Genomic DNA, 22,343 nt, shown 5'->3' with positions numbered 1-22,343 from the left:
ACACACACACACACACACACACACACACACACACACACACTAAGAGGAAGAGAGAGATGAGCAACCTGGCAGCCATGAGGAAAGCAGCAGCCAAGAAGGAATGAACCCATCCTCTCTGTATGTAATAAAGCCTTTTTGGTGGTGGGAGGGGTGGGGGTGGAAAGAACATTGATTAGTCAAGAACCAAAGTGATGAATGAGTAGAAAGACTATAAATGGAGCACTCTTCTTTTTGAGCCCTGAACTGGTCATTAACTATTGTCATTAAGCTGCAAACCCATCATCCTATATTCTATCTGTTTTGTAAGGCTGTGACAGGCACTCTGCACACAATACTTCTCTTTTTCCAGGTACTCAACTGTTGGGTTCACCAATAGTGAATATTAAGTGGAACCTGGAGAGGCGCCTGGGTGGCTCAGTCAGTTGAGCATCTGACTTCGGCTCAGATCATGATCTCACCACTCGTGAGATCTACCCCGCTTCGGGCTCTGTGCTGACAGCTCAGAGCCTGGAGCCTGCTTCGGATTCTGGGTCTCCCTCTCTCTCTGCCCCTCCGCCACTATCTGATTATTAGCATTCAACTGCATTACAAAATAAAAATTCTGAGTAAATTATTTATCTGGAAGTGGCAGTTTTTACTAATTCATTACTTCCAATATAGCTTTCTATCTGAGATAGAGATAGGGGTCTTATACACATCTTACCAATTTTTTTCATAGAGAATAAGACCTGCATTGAAGAATTACATATATTTACAACATTAAGGTTTTAAGTGAACATTATAAGACATACCCTGAAATTCTATGCCTCCAATTCCGATATGGATCATACAAACTTTCACAAAATGCCAATGCATGGATTACAAATTCTTCAATAGATGTCTGATCTGCCAATTCCTTCTCTTTTTTTTTGCTTTTTAACTGAAAGTAGAGTTAAACATAAAATTGTATTTAGTTAAAAATGTTAAAACTGCTTAACATTCTTATCTACATCATTAAAAGACAACACCTTTCACTGATCATCTAATAAATCATTTTTATTCAAATAAACCTAAGTTCCAACTGAGTTTAAAAGAGTCAGTTAATCATATAGACTAGATATAACCCTTCAAATGTTAAATATGGCCTAGGAAGAGTTTCAAATGGATACCCAATCATCTTTGCAAAAAAGAATATGTTTTCTATAAGAGGAATATTTGATGATAAATAATACATAAGTTGACAAATTATATCATTGTAAAAAGCCATTTATAAAACAGTAATTTTTGATTAAAATAAAATATATTAACAATTGCTTCTCTTTTAGATAATATGTTTTAAGATGTCTAAAATATATAGTTCCTAATGGTAACTTTAATTCTCTTCTCAATTATTACCTCCTCTACAAACATTTAACTTTACTAATTATAATATAAAAAAAAAAGGAAAACCTAGTTACTCTCAGTAAAGCAACAAAAGGAATATATTAATTCACACCTACTTGCTGAATGTAGAGTGTTGTCATAGTGATGACATGATTAATGTAAGAGCAAGTCCCAATTTCTTCCACATTAGACAGATTTCTGTGAGGAAAAACAAAGAATATTTATTACACATGAATAATGAGAAAAATGTATGCTCATGTATTCAAGATGAATTTTGAAAATACATGTTGGCAAATGAAATGTAAATGACATTTATTAAAACTTAAAATCAATATGGTTATATAACTGCTTTCCCACTAAAACTGTAAAATACACCTCATGCAACATTTAACTACTACTATAAGCAGAAACATTTAAGAAGTACATGCTGATCAACATTTATTTATTATAGAAAAGTTGAAAAATATCACAAAGCAGAAACAAAAGAGAAACAGTTATTTATCTACAGGATATCTGATTTCTTTAAAATTGTACTAAGTAGTTAACAGGACAAAAATCAACATACCAACTCATGTCTTATCACCTAAGTAAACCCTTTTTCCTCAACTGTTTTAATTCTTGTATTATTTTTCTAAATTTTAAGGATGATAAAGAGCACAAAATCAGCAAAGTGTCTACAGTTCTGGAAGAGCCTAAGTTAAGAAAGAAACGTTTTAGCAATAATTACTCAATTTTTCCATGATTCCTGCAATCAAATGCAATGAACAATGAAGGAAAGGTGAATAAATGCACAGTAAATTAAGTCCCTGTTTGACTACTAATTAATTCTAAAATATTTATTAAAAAAATAGTACATATTATAAGAAATGTATTCCAAAAACAAGAGAGGAGGCATACAGTGCCCCTAACCCAACCGTTCTTAAATTTATACATGCCGGTTAATGTTCAATTCAAGAAAAATTAGATTGCCTAAACTCTTTGGAGTCAGAATTTTCATAAGTAAGGCTCAAGCTCTGTATTCCTATTAAGCTTCCCAGTTGATACTTATACACACCAAAATTTAAGTACCACAGACCTAATCAGCTATCAACCCGGAAAATATAGGCTATAAAATAATTATACTTTCTTTGGCAAAATTATAAAATTAAAGATTAGAAAAATACATTTCACAAATGATAATGCACAGCACTAAAAATGTATGTATGGTTTACAGGTGAGGACCACACAGAAAATACAGGTGCAACAAATTCTTGGGTTAGGTAAAAACTCCCATCACTGTCCTTACAGCAATTTTCATTTTTTTAATCTTGGCTGAATCTCTGTACAACTAAGTATGGTAACTAAAAGGCTTTCCAATAGCGGCATCTGACTCGCTCAGTCAGTGGAGCATGTGATTCTTGGTATCGGGTTGTGAGTTCAAGCCCCACAATGAGCATGGAGCCTACTTTAACCCACTAACTAACTAACTAAATAAATAAATAAACAAACAAATAAATGGTTTTCCAATATAATAAATCAAAAGCCTTTCACAGAAGGTGCACGCAATCTTTAAAGCTCCAAATGAGCAATAAACACCATTAATAATAATAAATGCATTATTTTTTTGATAATTATTTAAAACAGATAGCTAGTTTTTTTATACAGATACCTGCAAAGAATAATGAAGAACTTGACGAGCAAAACTGACAAAGTTTGTTGCTGTTCCTCTAACCCATCTGCCATTTTCTGAACACACTGTAGTAGCTGGATCCTTAGAACCTGCAGAATATTATCAGGAAGTAGAGATATTCCTGGAGGCACATCATCTACCCTACAATTAAGGGGAAAAAGTAAGAAGGGTGATTAAGTACAGGAAGAAAATCTTTGGCAGTTTAAAACAATTGCATTTTCACCTCAAATTCCTAAGAAGCTCTTTTATTTCAGGTGCTCAGTGCCTTCTCTGCAAGGCACCACCAGAAGATCAGTGTGACACTCTAGAAGATTAGTAGAGCAGAGTAAGTAGTCTTACTTCAGAAGAGGCTTACAGAAAAGAGAGTAAGAAAGAGAGTCTCTTTACTACCTTCAATTGTGCTATTTTCAAATAAAATTTTTAGAATGTAAATTAGTTCAACGTCTACTTAGAAATAAAATCTATGTGTATATATGTATGTGTGTATACCATTTCTAAAAGAAACAATAACTAGCAAATAAAAATGAAGTACCTATAACTAATTTAATATCTGTCAACTGCTTTACTAAATAAACAATATTCAGCTACCTATAGGTTCCCAAGCTATGTGGTCAGAAGAGGGAGAGAAGATAACCAGCACAAGGAAAGGAAATAAACAGATAAACAGATGAATAGATAAACAGATGGAGAACCCCAAGCAGGAGCATTAATACATTAAAAAAAATTTTTTTAATGTTTATTTTTGAGAGAGAGAGAGAGAGAGCACATGAGCAAGGAGGGCCAGAGAGAGAGGAAGACACAGAATCTGAAGCAGGCTCCAGGCTCTGAGCTCTCAGCACAGAGCCCAACGCGGGGCTTGAACTCATGAACTGCGAGATCATGACCTGAGCCAAAGTCAGACACTCAACCGACTGAGCCACCCAGGTACCCCACATTAATACATTTTTAAGTAACATTTCAATTTTTTTCTAAGTTTTTTTGTTTAAGTAACATTTCAATATTTTGTGACAACTGGTTTTTGGATAAGACGACCATCAGTTTCTTTACAGAAAAAAACAACACTGGATATGACTGGCTACTCTCTCTCACAATTCCCCTGGAATCAAAGTGAAAAGACCTGTGTACTTAAGTTCCACCTCTGTCCCATGAAGCATTAATTTAATCTCTGAGGTGCCCTAATCTCTAAAATTATAATATCATCTGCCCTATTTCACAGGGTTCTGAAGCCAAAAGTCAATGTACATTTTTAGCTATATGTAAAGAACTATAAAAATGTAATATATTTTAAATATACCATCACTAAAGCCTAAGAATCTTTTCATAAACCACTAAATACTAATTTTCCTATCTCTATTAAGAAAAATACCCAATCACAGGGAGCCTGGGTGACTCAGTTGGTTAAGTGTCAGACTTTTGATTTCAGCTCAGGTCATGATCTCCCAAACCGTGCGATCTCACAATTTGTGAGATCAAACCCTGCAATGGGCCCTGCACTGACAGTGCAAAGCCCGCTTGGGACTCTCTCTCTCTCTGCCCCTCCCCCACTCACGCTCGCGCCATGTGTGCGCGCTCTCTCTCAAAATAAAGAAAGAAAGAAAAATACCCAATCGCAAAGAAGCACCATGAAGAGCTCCTATAATTAAATGACAATTATACTTGATAATAGTCTCTTCTTCAGATAAGGCTTAATATGAAGACTTACTACTATTTTTATACTGAATATAAAGCTATTTTATTCATTGTAGCCAGAAAAATTTGAGGCACATTACCAATAGTCTCATAAATATATATGTTAATATTTTTAGCCTCTTTCTGAACCACCCTGCAACATAAAGTGTTTTATAAGATAAACACCTGACTTTAATTATATAGAACTCACAAAGCACATTATCAAGGTTGCCAAATTCTATAACCACATCACAAAAACACATGTTTCATTTTAATCTGGGCATCACTTCACTTGTATTCTGGATTCTTTCATTCTCTCTTATTTATAGGTGGTACCAGAAAAACTCATTTTTATATACACTTTTTTCCTGCTAAAGAGCTAAAAAGAGGTGATTAGAAAGACCAAAACTTCAAAGTAACTTAACTTCAAAATAATAAAGATTTAAATTTAAAAATATAACTGATTTTCAAGACTAAGCTAAACTATTCCTATTCACTTTTCCCAAAACATAAGTCAACAAAGAAACATGAGACTTCCTAATATTCAATCCTAGTTACTTAAAGGATTATAGTTCCCTTTTTCCTGAGTCGTCCCATCTTCTATTTGCATTTTTTAAAATTTTACTAGACAGAAAAAAGTTAGCTTCTAGAAGAGAAATCTATTGTTGTTTTTACTAACACTCATTATAAAATTTGGGCTTGGTCAGAACATAACTTAGAGGTTAAGTTGAAATTTTTGGCCATGTTCCTAATGTGATGAAGATTTAAGAATTTGGAAGCATTTTCCCACCACCAGTACTTTATTGCCTCCAAATACTAAGCTCCTTTTGCTGAAATTTCCCAATCTCCAGAAATCTGTTCCACTCTTCTGTTTGGCTACTGAATGTCTGTATTAAACAGCTGCCCATTGTTGTCTCCATCTAACACAGGAAAAAGTCCAGCTTAGATCTCAAGGCTTTAAATTCTGGTAAAAGCACTCCTTATCTTGCATTATAAATTCCCTAACTTAGAAGTTTTAGAAAGTCAGTTTAATTTAAATGAGGATTATCTATGAGTTTCTTATCTTTAAGATGAATTGACTGGTTTTATACATCTGCCACAAAGTACTCATTTGAAAACTAGAAGTTTTCTATTAGTAAAATCTAAATTCATGGTGTAGTTTCCTGGCAGATTTGAAATAAAATTTTAAATAAGCCAACTAAATCATGAATAAAGCAATGTGCTGGCATTTTTCATCTGATTTTAAATATAGTGGCGATATACTTCTACACAATGTTTTTAGAAATGACCTCCCAAGAAAGAAGACATGTATAACAAATGCATCTTACAAACCTGAGAAGACTTCATTCCAATATTCCAAGCATTCAAAGGCCCAAATCCTGACTCCCATTAAATCCTTAGGCTCATGATTTATTTTTCTTTTCATGTTTACTTATTTATTTTGAGAGAGAGAGAGAGAGAGAGAGAGAGAGAGAGAGAGAGAGAGAGAGAACATGTACATGCAAGCAGGGGAGAGGCAGAGAGGGAGAGAGAGAATCCCAAGCAGGCTCTGAGCTGTCAGTGCAGATCCCGATGCAGGACTCAATCTCACAAACTGTGAGATCATGACCTGAGCCAAAATCAAGAGTCGGACACTTAAACAACTGAGCAACCCAGGTGCCCTGTTAGGCTCATGTTTTAATGTGAGCTGCAAATTATTAAAATAAAAGCACTTCTAAGCACAAACTATAAAAATACTCTTTGAAGAGTAGAAATCAATAATATGTAATATTATTTTGAGCTCAAGATTTAACATTTTTCAACATTTAAACCCTGTTATAAATAGTCTAATACAGAACTCTGAAACGATACTTATAAATAATGAAGCACTAGTGCTTTCTGAGCATTAAGCACATCTTTTAAGTTCAGTGCCTTGGTCCAAAGCTCTAATGATTTCTTCTCTGAATTATTAAAATTGCCTCTTAACTGGGCTTCCCTGTCTTCAGTCTCAATTCTTTCCATTCAACCTCCTACTGCTACCAAAGGGACTTTTAAAAAACAAACTTGACCATGACAATCTCATGCAGAAAATAGTAGAGCCTCATATCTTCCATCACAAAAAATCAAAGTCCATTAGCAATGCATGCATGGCATTTCATGATCTGGCTCCTGATTCTCCAGACTCTACTCATCCATGCCCATCCTCTTACTGCGTATGTACATCCCCAAACTGCACTTTCCTCCTTGAAGATTTTTAATTCTCTCGATACTCTTTCTCATCGTCAACCACCACCCATTTCTCCCCTTCCATATCAATATGTGTATAAAATGGAGTTCCTTTTGTGGCTAAAAGTGTCTAGTGCCTCCTCATTTCTCCAGCTTTTTACCCTAGCCAACCTGACCTCTCTTACCTAACATCTGCAAGGTCTTCAAGATGGTTTCATATACAGTAAAAACTTCACCTGGGAAGTGATCTTAAACTTTCACTTGCACTTTTCCACAAAATTTGAATTTTTCTCCCATTTTATGATATTTAAATCCAGCTTTGAAAACTTCGCCTCTTCCACGATATTTTCTAAGGCCTCTATAATAAAACCATACTTGTAAGCATAGTGCGTTCATCAGTCAGAGAAAAACAAATATCATGACTTCACTCATACGAAGAATTTAAGAAACTGAACAGATGAACATATGGGAAGGAAAGCAAAAATAAGATAAAAATAGAGAAGGAGACAGACCATAGAGACTCTTAAATACAGAGAACAAATTGAGGGTTGCTTGGTATGGTATTGGGTGTGGGGGTGGGCTAAATGGGCAATAGGCATTAAGGAGGGCACTGTTTCTACATACCTGGTAGGCAGCTTTTCAAAGTCAACATCTAAGAATTGTTCATAGCTAGAAACAAAATTGTCCAACCATAGCTTCAGATAATCCGGATCTTTCTGGAATAAGAAAACCAATATTAAATATATGTACGTGTCAGGAAAAAAAAACCATACTTTCATTCCTATTAAGCAGATATGAAGTGACAAATCTAAAGAAACAATAATATGAAATCTCTTGAGTGATATTCAGGAAAACATAAGTGTGGTTTTAAATGTCTTTTAATGGAAAATACAAATCAAAGCCACACTGAGATACCACCTCATACTGGTCACAGTGGCTAAAATGAACAAATCAGGAGACTATAGATGCTGAGAGAACGGGAACCCCCTTGCACTGCTGGTGGGAATGCAAACTGGTACAGCCGCTCTGGAAAACAGTGTGGAGGTTCCTCAAAAAATTAAAAATAGAACTACCCTATGACCCAGCAATAGCACTGCTAGGAATTTACCCAAGGGATACAGGAGTGCTGATGCATAGGGGCACATGTACCCCAATGTTTATTGTAGCACTTTCAACAACAGCCAAATTATGGAAAGAGCCTAAATGTCCACCAACTGATGAATGGATAAAGAAGATGTGGTTTAAATATACAATGGAATACTACTTGGCAATGAGAAAGAATGAAATTTGGCCATTTGCAGCAACATGGATGGAACATTATGCCTAGTGAAATAAGTCAGTCAGAGAAAGATACCAAATGTTTTCGCTCATATGTGGATCTTGAGAAACTTAACAGAAGATCATGGGGGAAGGGAAGGGGCAAAACAGTTACAGAGAGGGAGGGAGACAAACCACAAGAGACTCTTAAATACAGAGAACTGAGGGTTGATGGGGGGTGGGGAAGAGGGGAAAGTGGGTGATGGGCTTTGAGGAGGGCACTTGTTGGGATGAGCACTGGGTGTTATATGGAAGCCAATTTGACAATAAATTATATTAAAAAAGAAAAATAAATAAAATGTCTTTTAAGTATAGTGAACCCTCAAATGACTTCCCATGTAACTCACACAAAGAGCTATACTCTTAACAATGTCCCATAAGATTCTAAAAAATTTTCCCTCCCCTATCTCTGTGATCTTATCCACTATCACCCTCTACTTCATGTCCCTGGCTGTTACTGGGACATGCCAGACATACTCCCACCTTATGGTCTTTTAATAGCTGTTTTCTCTACCCAGAAGCCTCTTCCCCCAAATAGATGAATGGCTAACTCCCTCATCTTCTTCAAGTCATTCCTTAAATGGCATTCTCAAGAAAGCTTACTTTTACCCTTTCTTAAAACTGCAAATCTTCTTACTAACCTTCACCTGACCCTATTGTGTTTCCCCAGCCTGTGGTGCTTTCTCACCTTCTACCATAACATATTATTTACTTATTAATTTATTGTCTGTCATTTCCCCTAAAATGTAGGCTTCACAAGTGCAAGGCCTTTCTAAGGGCTTACCATGAGCGACTTCTTTTTGTTTACTAATGGATACCAAGTGCTTAAACAATGCCTGGCACTGACCAGGTGCTCAATAAATATTTGTTCATGAATTAATGAGAAATACAAAATACATAAATAAAATAAAATCAGAGATACACCATTAACCTAAACATAAAAACTAAAACTAAACTCTTCTAGAAGAAAATATAGGGGGAGTACCTTTGCACCTTTGGGGTAGACAAAGATTTCTTGGCTAGGCCACAAAAAAATCACAAACCAAAAATAAATTAAATAAATAAATAACTCGTAATCAAAATTAAAAACATCTATTCAGCAAAAGACACCATTAAGACGATGAAAAGGCTAGCCATATATGAGCTGAAAATATTCTTAATACATACACTTAACAAAGGACTTACACCAAGAATATATAAAGAACTCCTAAAAATCAATACTAAAAGGACAGCAACTCAACAATGGTCGGACACTTTACAAAAGGGAATACATAAATGACCAAATAGTGTAAGAAAGCATGATCAACAACATTAGTTATCCAGAGAAAAGCAAATAAAAATCAAATGGAATACCTATTACACACCCACTAGAATGGCTAAAACTAAAATGTCTGACCACACCAAGTGTTGGAGATGTGGAGCAACTAGAACTCACACTTCTGGTAGGAGTATAAAATGGTATAATCATTTAGAAAATAGGAAGTTTCTTTTAAAATTAAACACAGACATACCACACGGCCCCTCCTTGTGAGAAAAAATATATATAACTACAAAAACATACAAAAATATTCACAGATTTGGGGCGCCTGGGTGGCGGTGGCGGTTAAGCGTCCGACTTCAGCCGGGTCACGATCTCGCGGTCCGTGAGTTCGAGCCCCGCGTCAGGCTCTGGGCTGATGGCTCAGAGCCTGGAGCCTGTTTCCGATTCTGTGTCTCCCTCTCTCTCTGCCCCTCCCCCGTTCATGCTCTGTCTCTCTTTGTCCCAAAAATAAATAAACGTTGAAAAAAAAATTAAAAAAAAAAAAATATTCACAGATTTTTAATAGGCAAAAGCTAGAAAAAACCCAAAATTCCATCAACCAGTTAACTGACAAAGAAATCGTGGTATATTCATACAGTGGAATGCTATTCAGGAATAACACTTAATACACCCATTGATACAACAACAAATAGAAATTTCAAGAACAGGGGCACCTGGGTGGCTCAGTGGGTTAAGGCGTCTCACTCTTGATTTCAGTTCAGGTCATGATCTCATGGTTTCGTGAGTTTGAGCCCCACCTTGGGCTTTGTGCTGACAGTGCAGAGCCTGCTTGGGATTCTCTCTCTCTCCCTCTCTCTGTGTCCCTCCCCCACTCATGCACTCGCACTCTCAAAACAAATAAATAAACATTAAAAAAAGATCTAAAATTTTTCAAAAACATATTGTGCAAGAAATACCAGGCATTAAAGTTTAGACACTGTAGGATTTCATTTATACAAACTTCTAGAGCAGACTATATGGTGACAGAAATTAGATCACTGGCTGGTTGTCCTTCGGAGGACTACAAAGGGACACAAAGGGAACTTTCCTAAGTGATAGAAATGTTCTCTTATATAGTGGTTACACAAATGTTTGTTTATATCAAAACATGAAATCTGACACTTAAAATTTGTGCATTTTATGGTCTGTAAGTTAGATCTCAAAGTTTATTTAAAGAAAAAAGGATTCTTCAGAAATGTCGTTAAATATACACTGCATCATTAAAAATGATGCTCAGATTTATTTCCTTCCTCTCAATACTTCTTTACTGCAGTAAATTTCAATGATACTCAGAAGTCCTACTTAGTCATTAAATATTATTAGTTAGGCAGTGCTCTTGGATAAAGGGAACTCAAGTAATTTATTTCCCTAAAATAAAAGCATTACACTACAAATCAGAATTGCTAAAAGAATGTTCCCAGAATATGCAGAGATTGCTGACCTTTTGTGTATTTATTTTTTCTATTTATATACTGTTCCAAAATCAGATCATGAATTGCCACTATCTACATGATGACTGAGAAAGAAAATGGAAATATCTCAGAAAAAGAACTACCTCATATGAGAAATTTTCTCAAGGGTTCCAATACTTGTTATTTTCATTTTCAACTAGCACATTATTCATTTATTCATTTACTCATTTATCCATTCAGGATAGGATTCCAGAAATACAAGTAGGTGGAGTTTTCCTTACCATTGTTGCTTTTAATAAAGCATAGGATTATCTTTCTGTAAAAGTTCAATACAAAACAGTCTCATAACACCATAAAGAATTCATGCATTTCTCCTCATAGTTTACTTAGGAACTCTACAATATCTGGTTCAAAGTCTAAAGGTCAGGGTTACCAATTGGTTGTCAGGTACAGAGTTCTTCTAGGAATTTGAATAATCATAAGGAAAGAAATGGTACTTAAATCTGAATATGTTTTGTTTAGTAAAAGTAAGGCAGTTACAGTTTTTTGAGCACATGCCATGTGCTCAGTACTACAGCAGGTATTTTAAAAAAATATGTATCATCCCATTTACTCCTTAAACCTATCCAGAGGTTTCATTTCCCCATTCTGTAGAAAAGGGGTGTTCTAGAATATATAACTTGTCTACAGTCATATAGCTAGTAATTGATAGTGCTGGGATTAAAGTGCAACATATATGACTCCAACTGTGCTCCTTCCCCTACACTATACTGTCTTTGAATTATAAGCACTACTTTAGTGAGCAAATAAGAGGAAAAGAGTTAGGGTCAGTAAACTCAGGGCCATAAACAATTTAACACATAATACAGCCAGCCACATTCCACACAGCCTGACAAAATTCTTAGAGAATCTACATTTTACTGCCAAAAACCATAAAAAGAAAGATCTCCACACACCCAGAAACCGTATTAATTAAATTTCCAGCTTAGTCACTTTCATGGTTAAGAGTTTGGCATACTGAAACACCACAGTATGGTCTCTCTCTCCATTTGTACACTATTAATTAAATACAACCCACAAATGTATTATATACTGCAGGAACACTGGGGTCCAATTACGTAGACTCTTAATACTTGCCCTGCTACTTTCTTAAACAAGTTATCCTATGTTTGCACATCAATTTTATCCTCTATAAAAATGAGTCTGATAGTATCTTTGTGAAAATTAAATAATCTATTTCAAGGGCTTAGAACGATGCCTAGCACAAAGTATATGCTCAAGTATTAATATTATTTTTATAACCTACTATGTGCCAAAAACTAGGAAACTCACATAAAATAGGAATATTCTGGACAACACATTTAAATATTTCATGATGCCCCTTGCCTAATGATTTTAATTGTATTCTTTTCCTATCAAATCTTTGTATTTATGGGCTGTGTGACTTTAGGCAGGTTACTTCATCTCTCTGATCCATTCTTCATCTATAATATTTCCTACCTCATAGAGTACTGAAGGCACTAAATGAGATAATATATGTAAAGCATTCAACAATGCCTGCCATTTAGCAATTGCTCAAAATGTTTGTTACCATTAAGATACAGACTCTGCTATCAAGCTGGTCATAATCCAATGTAATAAGTAGTTATGAAATAATTACAAAATCACCTTTGATTTTGCAAACATTGTCCAACCATCTGCCATTGTTTAAGATAGTCCTTCATTTGAACTGTTATGTAGTTATGTACTAGTGTTTGCAGTCAAATGCTCTACCACTGAGCTATACACCCCCTATGTACTAGTCTTTATAGCTTCAATTTCTCCTCCCTATACACAGCTACTAATGGGATTTGTTAAATTTAAATCTAGTCATTTCTTCTCTCCTGTTCAAATATTTTCGATGGCTCCCCATTACCACAGCATGAGGTTTAAACACTGAGAGAGAGATGTGCTGTCCAATAGGGTGGCCACTAGACAAATGCGATTACTTAAATTACATCTTAAGATCCACTCTCCGGTGGGGATGCTTTAGTAGGAAAGGGAATTAAAAGACCCATACAGGGGCATCTGGATGGCTGAGTTCGTTAAGCATCCAACTTCAGCTCAGGTCATGATCTCACCATTATGAGTTCAAGCCCCACATAGGGCTCTCTGTTGTCAGCACAGAGCCCGCTTCAGATCCTCTGTACCCCTCTCTCTCTGCCTCTCCCCCACTTGCACTGTCTCTCAAAAATAAAATAAACATAAAAAATTAGGAAAAAAAAGGGAGACCCATACAATTTCACCTAGTTCTTAAGGGGTAAGTACAGGTAAGAATAAGGGAATACCTTACTTCCTTCATGCAAGGATATTTGGGTTGTAGTATTCTTTCAACTTTTAAAACTATAAACTTTTGCTCTTCCTGTAAGTGGCCCAAGGTGATCTCTGAAAATGGTTAGCTATTCACATGACCCGGAAAAGCCCACAAATTCATGCAAATCAAGAGGTTCAAATCTTCGTGTTCACTTCAAGAATACATGTGAAACTGCCCAGGCCATCTAGGGTATGCATATCCAAAAAGCCACCAAGTATCTGAAAGCTGTCACTTTGCAGAAGCAATGGGTGCCATTCCAACGCTACAATGGTGGAGTTGGTAGATGTGCCCAGGCCAAACAGTGGGGCTGGACACAGAGTCGCTGGCCCAAAAAGACTGCTGAATTTTTACTGCACATGCTTAAAAATGCAGAGAGTAATGCTGAACTTAAGGGTTTAAATGTAGATTCTCTGGTCATTGAGCACATCCAGGTGAACAAAGCCCCCAAAATGCGGCATAGAACTTACAGGGCTCATGGTCGGATTAACCCATACATAAGCTCTCCCTGCCACATTGAGACGATCCTTACTGAAAAAGAGCAGATTGTTCCTAAACCAGAAGAGGAAGTTGCACAGAAGAAAAATATATGGCAGAAGAAACTGAAGAAACAAAAACTTATGGCCAAGAGTAAATTATGCAACAAATAAATGCAAATAAAAGTAAAAACAGAACACTGGTTGTCTTTATTATTAAACATATTTCAAGTATCCTCACAAAATGGATCAAATAGGTTTTCTTCTGATTAGAATTAGATTATTCTGTTAGCACTGTGCCACTAATTTTGGTTCATAAACATGTTTTGAAAAAATAAATTTAATTTAATTTAATAAACTGATTAAAAACAAATTAAAAATAAATTAATTAATTAAATACATAAAAATAAATAAAACCATAAACTTTTAAATGCATATACATATTTCAGCCAATACTGTGAAGCTTCCCACTTGCATGAGTTGCATTGTAAAAGTTCACTTAAATCAGGTACATTTATAATATAGTTTCTTGTTTTTTTTTTTTTTCAACGTTTATTTATTTTTGGGACAGAGAGAGACAGAGCATGAACGGGGGAGGGGCAGAGAGAGAGGGAGACACAGAATCGGAAACAGGCTCCAGGCTCTGAGCCATCAGCCCAGAGCCTGACGCGGGGCTCGAACTCCCGGACCGCGAGATCGTGACCTGGCTGAAGTCGGACGCTTAACCGACTGCACCACCCAGGCGCCCCTATAGTTTCTAACATCCTACCAAAAGAAGATAAATCCTGCCCCCCAAAAGAATCATTACTTTTATTTTTTTTAATGTTTATTCATTTTTGAGAGACAGAGAGTGAGTGGGAGAGGGGAAGAGAGAGAGGGCAACACAGAATCTGAAGCAGGCTCCAGGCTCTGGGATGTCATCCCAGAGCCCGATGCAGGGTTCGAACTCACAGACCACAAGATCATGACCTGAACTGAAGTTGGACATTTAACCAACTGAGCCACCCAGGCGCCCTCCCCCAAAGAAACATTATTAATGGTAATTCATCTTTCAGGCCATCCGTCAAGTTTTTCTGACAGAACCTAGCTACCTCAAAATACATTTAATAAATACATACCAACTAATTAACAGTACTAGACTCTATGGCTATCACAAGTAAAACATAATCTTAAATCAATTATACCTCAAAAAAATACGTAATCTTATCCTCAAAGTGCTCATTGTTCCATAGAAAAGAGGCATAAACAAATAAATGCAAAATAGCACAAGAAGTGACGCAGTTATAAAAAGTACTGAAATAATAAAAAGGGAGTTATGGACCCTCAAAATTATAAGTAACTGAGTAGCAGAACCACTCAAAAGTTTTTCACAGATCATTATAAGCAGATATACTCAAGGAGGAGGGAATTCCAGACAGATAGAAAACATCAAGATATTATCAAAGATGTACAAGACCTAGTTCTGTTAAATAAATAAATAAAACTGGAGAAGTCAGAATTTCCTGAGCAAGTACTTAGGAACACTGTTCACTATGATGGCAAATACAATGTGAAGTTAGAAAAAAAGGAGAAAAGGGACACCTGGGTGGCGCAGTCGGTTGAGCGTCCGACTTCAGCCAGGTCACGATCTCGCGGTCCGTGAGTTCGAGCCCCGCGTCGGGCTCTGGGCTGATGGCTCAGAGCCTGGAGCCTGTTTCCGACTCTGTGTCTCCCTCTCTCTCTGCCCCTCCCCCGTTTATGCTCTGTCTCTCTCTGTCCCAAAAATAAATAAATGTTGAAAAAAAAATAAGAAAAAAAGGAGAAAAACAAAGATGGCTGTGCTTAATCAAGTTTGAGAAGCACTAGTTAAGCAAAATTAAACACGATTTTTAACAATATATTATCTTTAAGATGAAATATCCCTTGGGGCGCCTGGGTGGCTCAGTCGGTTGAGCATCCAACTTTGGCTCAGGTCACGATCTCATGGTTCGTGAGTTCGAGCCCCACGTCAGGCTGTGTGCTGACAGCTCAGGACCTGGAGCCTGCTTCAGATTCTGCATCTCCCTCACTCTCTGCTTCTCCCCTGTTCATATTCTGTCTCTCTCTCAAAAAATAAATAAAGATTAAACAAAACTTTTTTTAAAAAGATGAAATATGCCTTGTGAATGGCATTGGAAGTGGTAGTTATAATGTGAAATTTTTAAGAACTATATAACCATGAACCTTATATTCCTGACTCATTAGTTTTATCAAAGACACAACTTATTTGGTTGATCTTTTCCATTACATGTATTATTTCATTAATTTCTAAAAAAATTTTATTAAACAACATTTCAAACATACTTAGAAGTAGAGAGAATTGTATAATGACTTAGTTTTAATTATCAAATCATGCATGAACAATGTTTCACCTATATCCCCATTCTCAACTAGATCATTTTGAAACAAACACAACTTCATTTCATCTATATTTCAAAACACATTCCTAAAAGGAATTTTTAAAAAATATGAAATATTATCACATCTGAAAAAATCAGCAGCTCCTTTATATCAGTTACTGTTCAAGTTTTCCTGATTTGCTTACAAATATTCTTTTTTTAACAGTCTGATAAGATCAGGACCCAAATAAAGTCCACAAATTGCATTTGGTTGGTGTATTTTTAGCTCTATTTAAACCTATGGGTTTCCATTACATTTACTTTTTTTTGGCCTAATTTATTGGTTGAAGACACTGGGTCATTTGTGAAATAGTATTTCTCACATTAGGACTTTGCTGACTGCTTATTCTTAGGTCATTTGACATGTTCCTCGGCCCTCTATATTTCCAATTCATTAGTAGATCTAGAAACTATCAAATTTAGGTTCTTTTTTTTTTGGCAAAAAATACTACATAGGTGTTGCTATGTATGTCCTGACATACAGAAGGTACATCTGATCATCATTTTCTAGATCTAGTATTTTATGAGTAATTTTTTTATAATAAACCTCCTAATTTCCTTGTATCACCATTACTACTAGAAAGATTTGCAAAAGAAACTGCTATTAACTTAATCTCATTTCCACGTTCTTAAGTAAGACTATATCCACTTACACATTATGTTTATGCCATTCATCCCAAGATGTTATATAATAAATAACGATTTATCAAAATTAAACGTACTCCTGGGCACCTGGATGGCTCAGTTGGTTAGGCATTTGACTCTTGATTTCAGCTCAGGTCGTGATCTCATGGTTCAAGGGTTCATGCTCCACATCGGGCTCCATGCTGACAGTGCAGAGTCTGCTTGGGATTCTCTCTCCCCCTCCCATGCTCACATGTGTGCTCTCTCTCTCAAAATAAATAAACTTAAAAAAATTTAAATACACCCCTTTTTATGTCAGCCTTCTTATATGCATATTATTTCCTGCAATATATAAAAAAATAAAAATAAATGAGAATTTTCACATTAAAAATAACATTACAATTTGCCTCACTCTACTTTGTTCGGGTTTATTCTTGTCTTCTTTAAATGGATGGCATATTAATAATAAATCTCTGCATTACAAATTAAATTTAGGAGCTTAAACAATATCTTATCAGTTTTTTGGATCAAGAATTCAAAAGCAGCTCAGATGGGTGGTTCCTGCTCAGAGTTTCTCATGAGCCTTCATCACAATGAAGATGTCAAATAGGGCTGCAGTCATAGCAAAGCTTGACTGGGCTGGAAGAACTACTTTCTTTAAAAACCGTTTCTTTAAATGTGATCTATTTTTGAGAGAGAGACACAGAGCGTGAGGTGAGGAGGAGCAGATAGAGGGACACAGAATCCAAAGCCAGCTCCAGGCTCTGAGCTGTCAGCAGAGCTGAACTCGAGGCTCAAACTCACGAACCACAAGATCATGACCTGAACCAAGTCAGACGCCTAACCAATTTAGACACCCAGGCTCCCCTGGAAGAACTACTTTCAACCTCGTTCATGTGGTGGCTGGCAAGGCTTCAGTACTTCACAAAATGGGCCTCTACATAGGACTGCTCATGACATAGCAGTTGGCATTCCCAAGTGAATGATCCAAGAAAACAAAGAGTAACTGAGATGGAAATAACAGTGTCTTTTCTAATATCAGAAATGACATACCATCACTTTTGCCAAATTCTATTGGTCACCAGAGAACCCTGGTACAACATAGGAGAGGACTCTAAGGTTGGCAACCTCAAACGTCTAAGTCATTAATTTTTAGCCTTTTTAAAAAACGTATTTATTTAAAGCCATAAATTTTCCTAAGTAATGTATAGCTGCTTCCTATCAGTTCTAAAATACATAGTTTTATCATTCAGGTCCCCCAAAATTCTAATTTTTATTTTTCTTTCATCAAAGGTTTATTTAAAAGGGTGTTTCATGGCCTCCAAATTTTCCTTTTTAATCTATTTTGTTATTGATTTCTTCCTTCTCATTGTTAAATATACTCTATTATTTTGATCATTTGAAATTTGTTAAAATTTGCTCTAAGGTCTCCTGTAACATTTCTGTAAGTGTTTTGTGTGCTTGAAAGGAATGTATATTGGGTATGGTGTTCTACATAAATCCCTTGTATCAAATTTGTCAATCCTATTGTTTAAATCTTGTATCTTTATGGATATTTTGTCTATTCAATCTATCAGTTACTGAAGTTTTAAAAAAAACTACTAAATCAAGTCAAATAGAAAAAAAACCCATATGTTCATTTGGGTTCAGAATTTGGTAATGTTCAGAATTACCCATGTAATTCTGTCAATGCCTGTTTTATTTTGAGACTATTTATAGGGTATACACAAATTTAAAATTGTTATATTTTCCTGGTTAATTGAACAGTTTTGTTTTGCTGAACATGGCTTTATTTCACTTTCCTCTTTGAAAAAATTTCATTGATTGGAAATAACAGACTGGTAAGTTTTTTCTTTAATGATGTTGACCTTTTCCTCTTCCACCATTATTACTGAAAAATCAGCTATTAATCTGTCATCCCTTTGAAGAGAATTTTTCTCTGGCAGTTTTTAAGATTTTTCCCTTTCTCTGGTTTTCTGCAAAACCATTACGGTTTCACTATGCTGTATCTTGGAATGGAGTTATTTTTACTTATGCTGTTTGAAATTCAGTGGATATTCATTAATCCTGGAATGTTCTCACCTGTAATCTCTTCAAATACTACATTTGTCTCATTCTTCATCTCCTCTCCTTTACAGAGTCCAATTATATATATAATATATATAATATAATATATATAATATATATATTAATATATATAATATATATAATATATATATTAATATATATATTGTTTATTTAGTTTTGAGAAAGACAAGAGTGCAAGCCAGGGAGGGGCAAAGAGAGAGGGAGACACAGAATCTGAAGCTGGCTCCAGGCTCTGAGCTGACAGCACAGAGCCTGACATGGCACTCAAACTCAGGAACCCCAAGATCATGACCTGAGCAGAAGTCAGACACTTAACTGACTGAGCCAGCCAGGTGTCCCCTAGGTTATATTCAAAAAGTATTTAGGATTCCCCCTTCCAATTCTCTAATTCTCTTCAGTTGTCTAAACTCATATTAACCACATTCACTGGTTTTTAATTATTGGGTTTCCCCTCCAATTTCTAGACAGTCTATTCTTTTTTTAAAAACTCTTTGTAAAAGTTCACATTTTATATCACATTTGATTCTAAAATTCTTTTACGTTTTGGTATCTTTGAAATCTAAATACATCTTACAATTGCTGAGAGACTGCTGTTAAGACATTTGTCAATGCCTGTGCAAAACTAGTAACAGGTGTTTCATATCGATAACCTTTTACTAGATTTGTGTACATAGTACTACATGTTGAGTTTAACTGCTATTCAAAATGTTAAAAAAATTATACTATGATTAGGCAATAAAATGAAGTTACTGTGTATGCAAAAAAGGCATGAAAACAGAGCAGCAGGGTATAATTTGACATTAATGATACAACTATTCATTACTGTAGAAATAATCACAATTTTATGTTTTATGGCAAGGCAACCGCTAAGTGCTTTACAAAGTTGATAATGGGAGATATACTCAAACAGAGGAAACAGAAATACGTGCCAAAGAATTAGCTACCACATGCCAATTAATGCAAATGAAGACAGGAGTATCTGCCAAATCCCTTGGAAAAGATGAAAGAAATTTCAAGGCAATGAGAGCCTGGTATGGTTGATTCATATATCATGAATTAAAGTATTAAGCTGCAATTTGAAAAAATATTTGGTATCTGCACTCAAAGTTTCTTCTTCCAAAGGGACTGCACTTGCTTTTACCAAGCACCAGACTAGTCTGCATGACTTGAGGCTTTTTGAACTAGAACAAAGGATACATCTGATTTGCAAATCCATAAAAGCATCAACTTGTGGGAACATCATCTCAGGGATTTTCACCTTTTGACTCTGCTTAACACAAAGACATTTTTCCCTGGAGTCCCCAAAGTGAAGGTGGAAGAGTGAGGTGGGTTGGCTTTCAGTTGATTTTTACCCCAAGGGTGTACAACTTTGAGAGTCATAAGGGGAAATCTTAGACTTCTCACTCTGATTAGCCCCTTGGCTTTGCTTTCTTCCATCCACAAGACCATGAAAACAAAGGCTCAAGTTCACCAGGAAAAGTGGCTTCCATTCTCCATGTATCTAAGTTCCTGCTTTCACTAAGATTTAGCTTCATAATGCCTTACAGGCTTGCAAGCTTTTCAATGCCATTAAGATGCTTCTTAAATTTTATTCAGAATTGTAAATGACTTTCAGAAAAAGGGTTGGTCCAACAACCTGGCTTAATTTACTACCAAAAGGATTGTCTTTACTAGGTCACTTTTCCTTTGTATAATGTATATGTGCTTGGAACATGTTCTGTGACTATTACACTACTATCTATTCTTTAAAATCTTGACAAAATCCTATCTCTCTAAGCAATTTTCCCTAAGGTCTCACATCAAGGCCTACAATCTAAGTGGAAAACTGACTTTAGTTGGAAAAGCAGGCCCACAGATGAAGTCAGTCAATTAAACAGATAAAAGATACAGAATTTTGAAGAGGCAAGTCTGTCATATATTGAAAGATTTGGAAGTCATTTTAACATAAAATAAGAAGCAATATTCAAATAGAGGTCTACATAAAAAGTAGGCTTAGAAATACACCAATCCCTAGAGAGAACGGTTTCAAATTTTACTTTAGGTATTTCTTTAAAAAACAAAAAAACAAAACAAACAACAACAACAAAAAACCTAGTCATTCAGATAACTGATGGAGTTCCAGGTTTGACCAACATAATATAGAAAATGCACAGTTAAAATTAGCAAGACTTGAAAAAGCCAACGTCTGGAATATTGAAATGTTAAGTAGAACATGATTTGTTGCATTAATTTTGTGTTCATCTTGAAGTTTCACACATGGTAGATAAAGAAATTTCTGGTTCAGGTGTTTTTGGGAAATCAGTCAAGTGATTGGATGTCGACAGCCAGGAAGGTTGTGCATACACAGGAATACAAAAGAACTCTCTGTAGTTTCCTGTTTAATTTTGCTATAAATCTAAAACTGCTCCAAAAGTTTATTAAACAAAAATTTTTAAGAGGAAAATATACCCTTAAAGGGATAAAATTACAGTAAATAACATGTGCATACAGCAGGTACCCAGTAACTAGTTGATTTGGACTAAACTGAATTCTTTTTTTTTTTTTTAAGATTTTTTTAATTAACTCAGTTTTTTACATAAGCTCACACCCAACATGGGGCTCAAACTCACAACTCTGAGAGTCGTATGCTCTTCTGACTGAACCAGCCACGTGACCCTGACTACAGTAAATTCTTTAAAAAAGAAGAGCCTACCATTATGTATGTATTAACTAACTATAACATTGATACTTTTTAAGTGGAGCTTAAAAGTTTAAAATAATGTTGAAGTTTCATGTCAGGTTGAAGTTTTTCAAACTTATTATCTTAATATTATTTGTAGTAGTAAATATAATTAACACAGACTTTTCAATCACATCCATAAAATACTTTAACTGAAAATCTCTGAATGAAATTTTACTTGCTATATGTTTGTATTTTCCATAATTAACTTGTATCTTAAATTAAAAAAACAATTTAATCCCAGCATAAAACATTACTACTTTTCATAATAAATTAGAAATTCATATTCTTTATCCCTAAAATGAGGTTCAACTAAGAAAACTAAAATTTTAAAACTGTACTTAAATATATTTTGACAAAAATCCTAAGTCAAAATTATTCAATAAATGTATAATTCACCTCATAATGATATCATAAATTAAAATAGAAATGATCTCTCCTACTACTTAAATGTTTAATGTTTAATGTCAGGAAAGATTATATGTAGTTAAATGTATAATACAAAACTACTTTTAATACTTTTTTTTTTTGAGAGAGAGAGAAAGAGTGCATGTAAGAGAGAGAATAAGCAGGGGAGAAGGGCAGAGAGAATCTTAGGGAGGCTCCATGCCCAGCATGGAGCCTGATGTGGGGCTCAATCTCATGACTGACATCATGACCTGAGCCAAATCAAGAGTTGGACACAACCAACTGAGCCACCCAAGTGTCCCAAAACTACATTTTTTTTTACAGAAGA

The 22,343-nt window shown here is 35.4% G+C and overlaps 2 protein-coding genes across 4 annotated transcripts in view; one reads left to right on the top strand and one right to left on the bottom strand.

Annotated features, from left to right (window-relative positions):
* Positions 1-22,343, bottom strand: part of NBEAL1 (neurobeachin like 1) — a 171,203-nt gene that overhangs the window by 139,357 nt on the left and 9,503 nt on the right. For 2 of the 3 annotated variants that reach the window (XM_043577516.1, XM_043577517.1), the window contains exons 2-5: positions 7,529-7,620; positions 3,011-3,172; positions 1,479-1,560; positions 792-919 (exon numbers count right to left, since the gene is read on the bottom strand). In XM_043577516.1, the coding sequence (XP_043433451.1) occupies positions 792-919; positions 1,479-1,560; positions 3,011-3,172; positions 7,529-7,620 (464 nt within the window). Of the gene's footprint in view, positions 1-791; positions 920-1,478; positions 1,561-3,010; positions 3,173-7,528; positions 7,621-22,343 lie in introns of those variants that run through there. The other variant, XM_043577518.1, reaches the window with a different exon arrangement.
* LOC122481666 (60S ribosomal protein L17-like) lies at positions 13,128-14,008 on the top strand. Its single transcript, XM_043577534.1, has one exon. The coding sequence runs from the start codon at positions 13,478-13,480 to the stop codon at positions 13,931-13,933; it is 456 nt and encodes a 151-aa protein (XP_043433469.1). The 5' UTR covers positions 13,128-13,477; the 3' UTR covers positions 13,934-14,008.

Source organism: Prionailurus bengalensis, chromosome C1 (genome assembly GCF_016509475.1).
Source record: "Prionailurus bengalensis isolate Pbe53 chromosome C1, Fcat_Pben_1.1_paternal_pri, whole genome shotgun sequence".
Classification (NCBI taxonomy): domain Eukaryota; kingdom Metazoa; phylum Chordata; class Mammalia; order Carnivora; family Felidae; genus Prionailurus; species Prionailurus bengalensis.
Note: the sequence above shows the minus strand (reverse complement) of the source record. Positions and strands in the feature narration are given on the sequence as shown.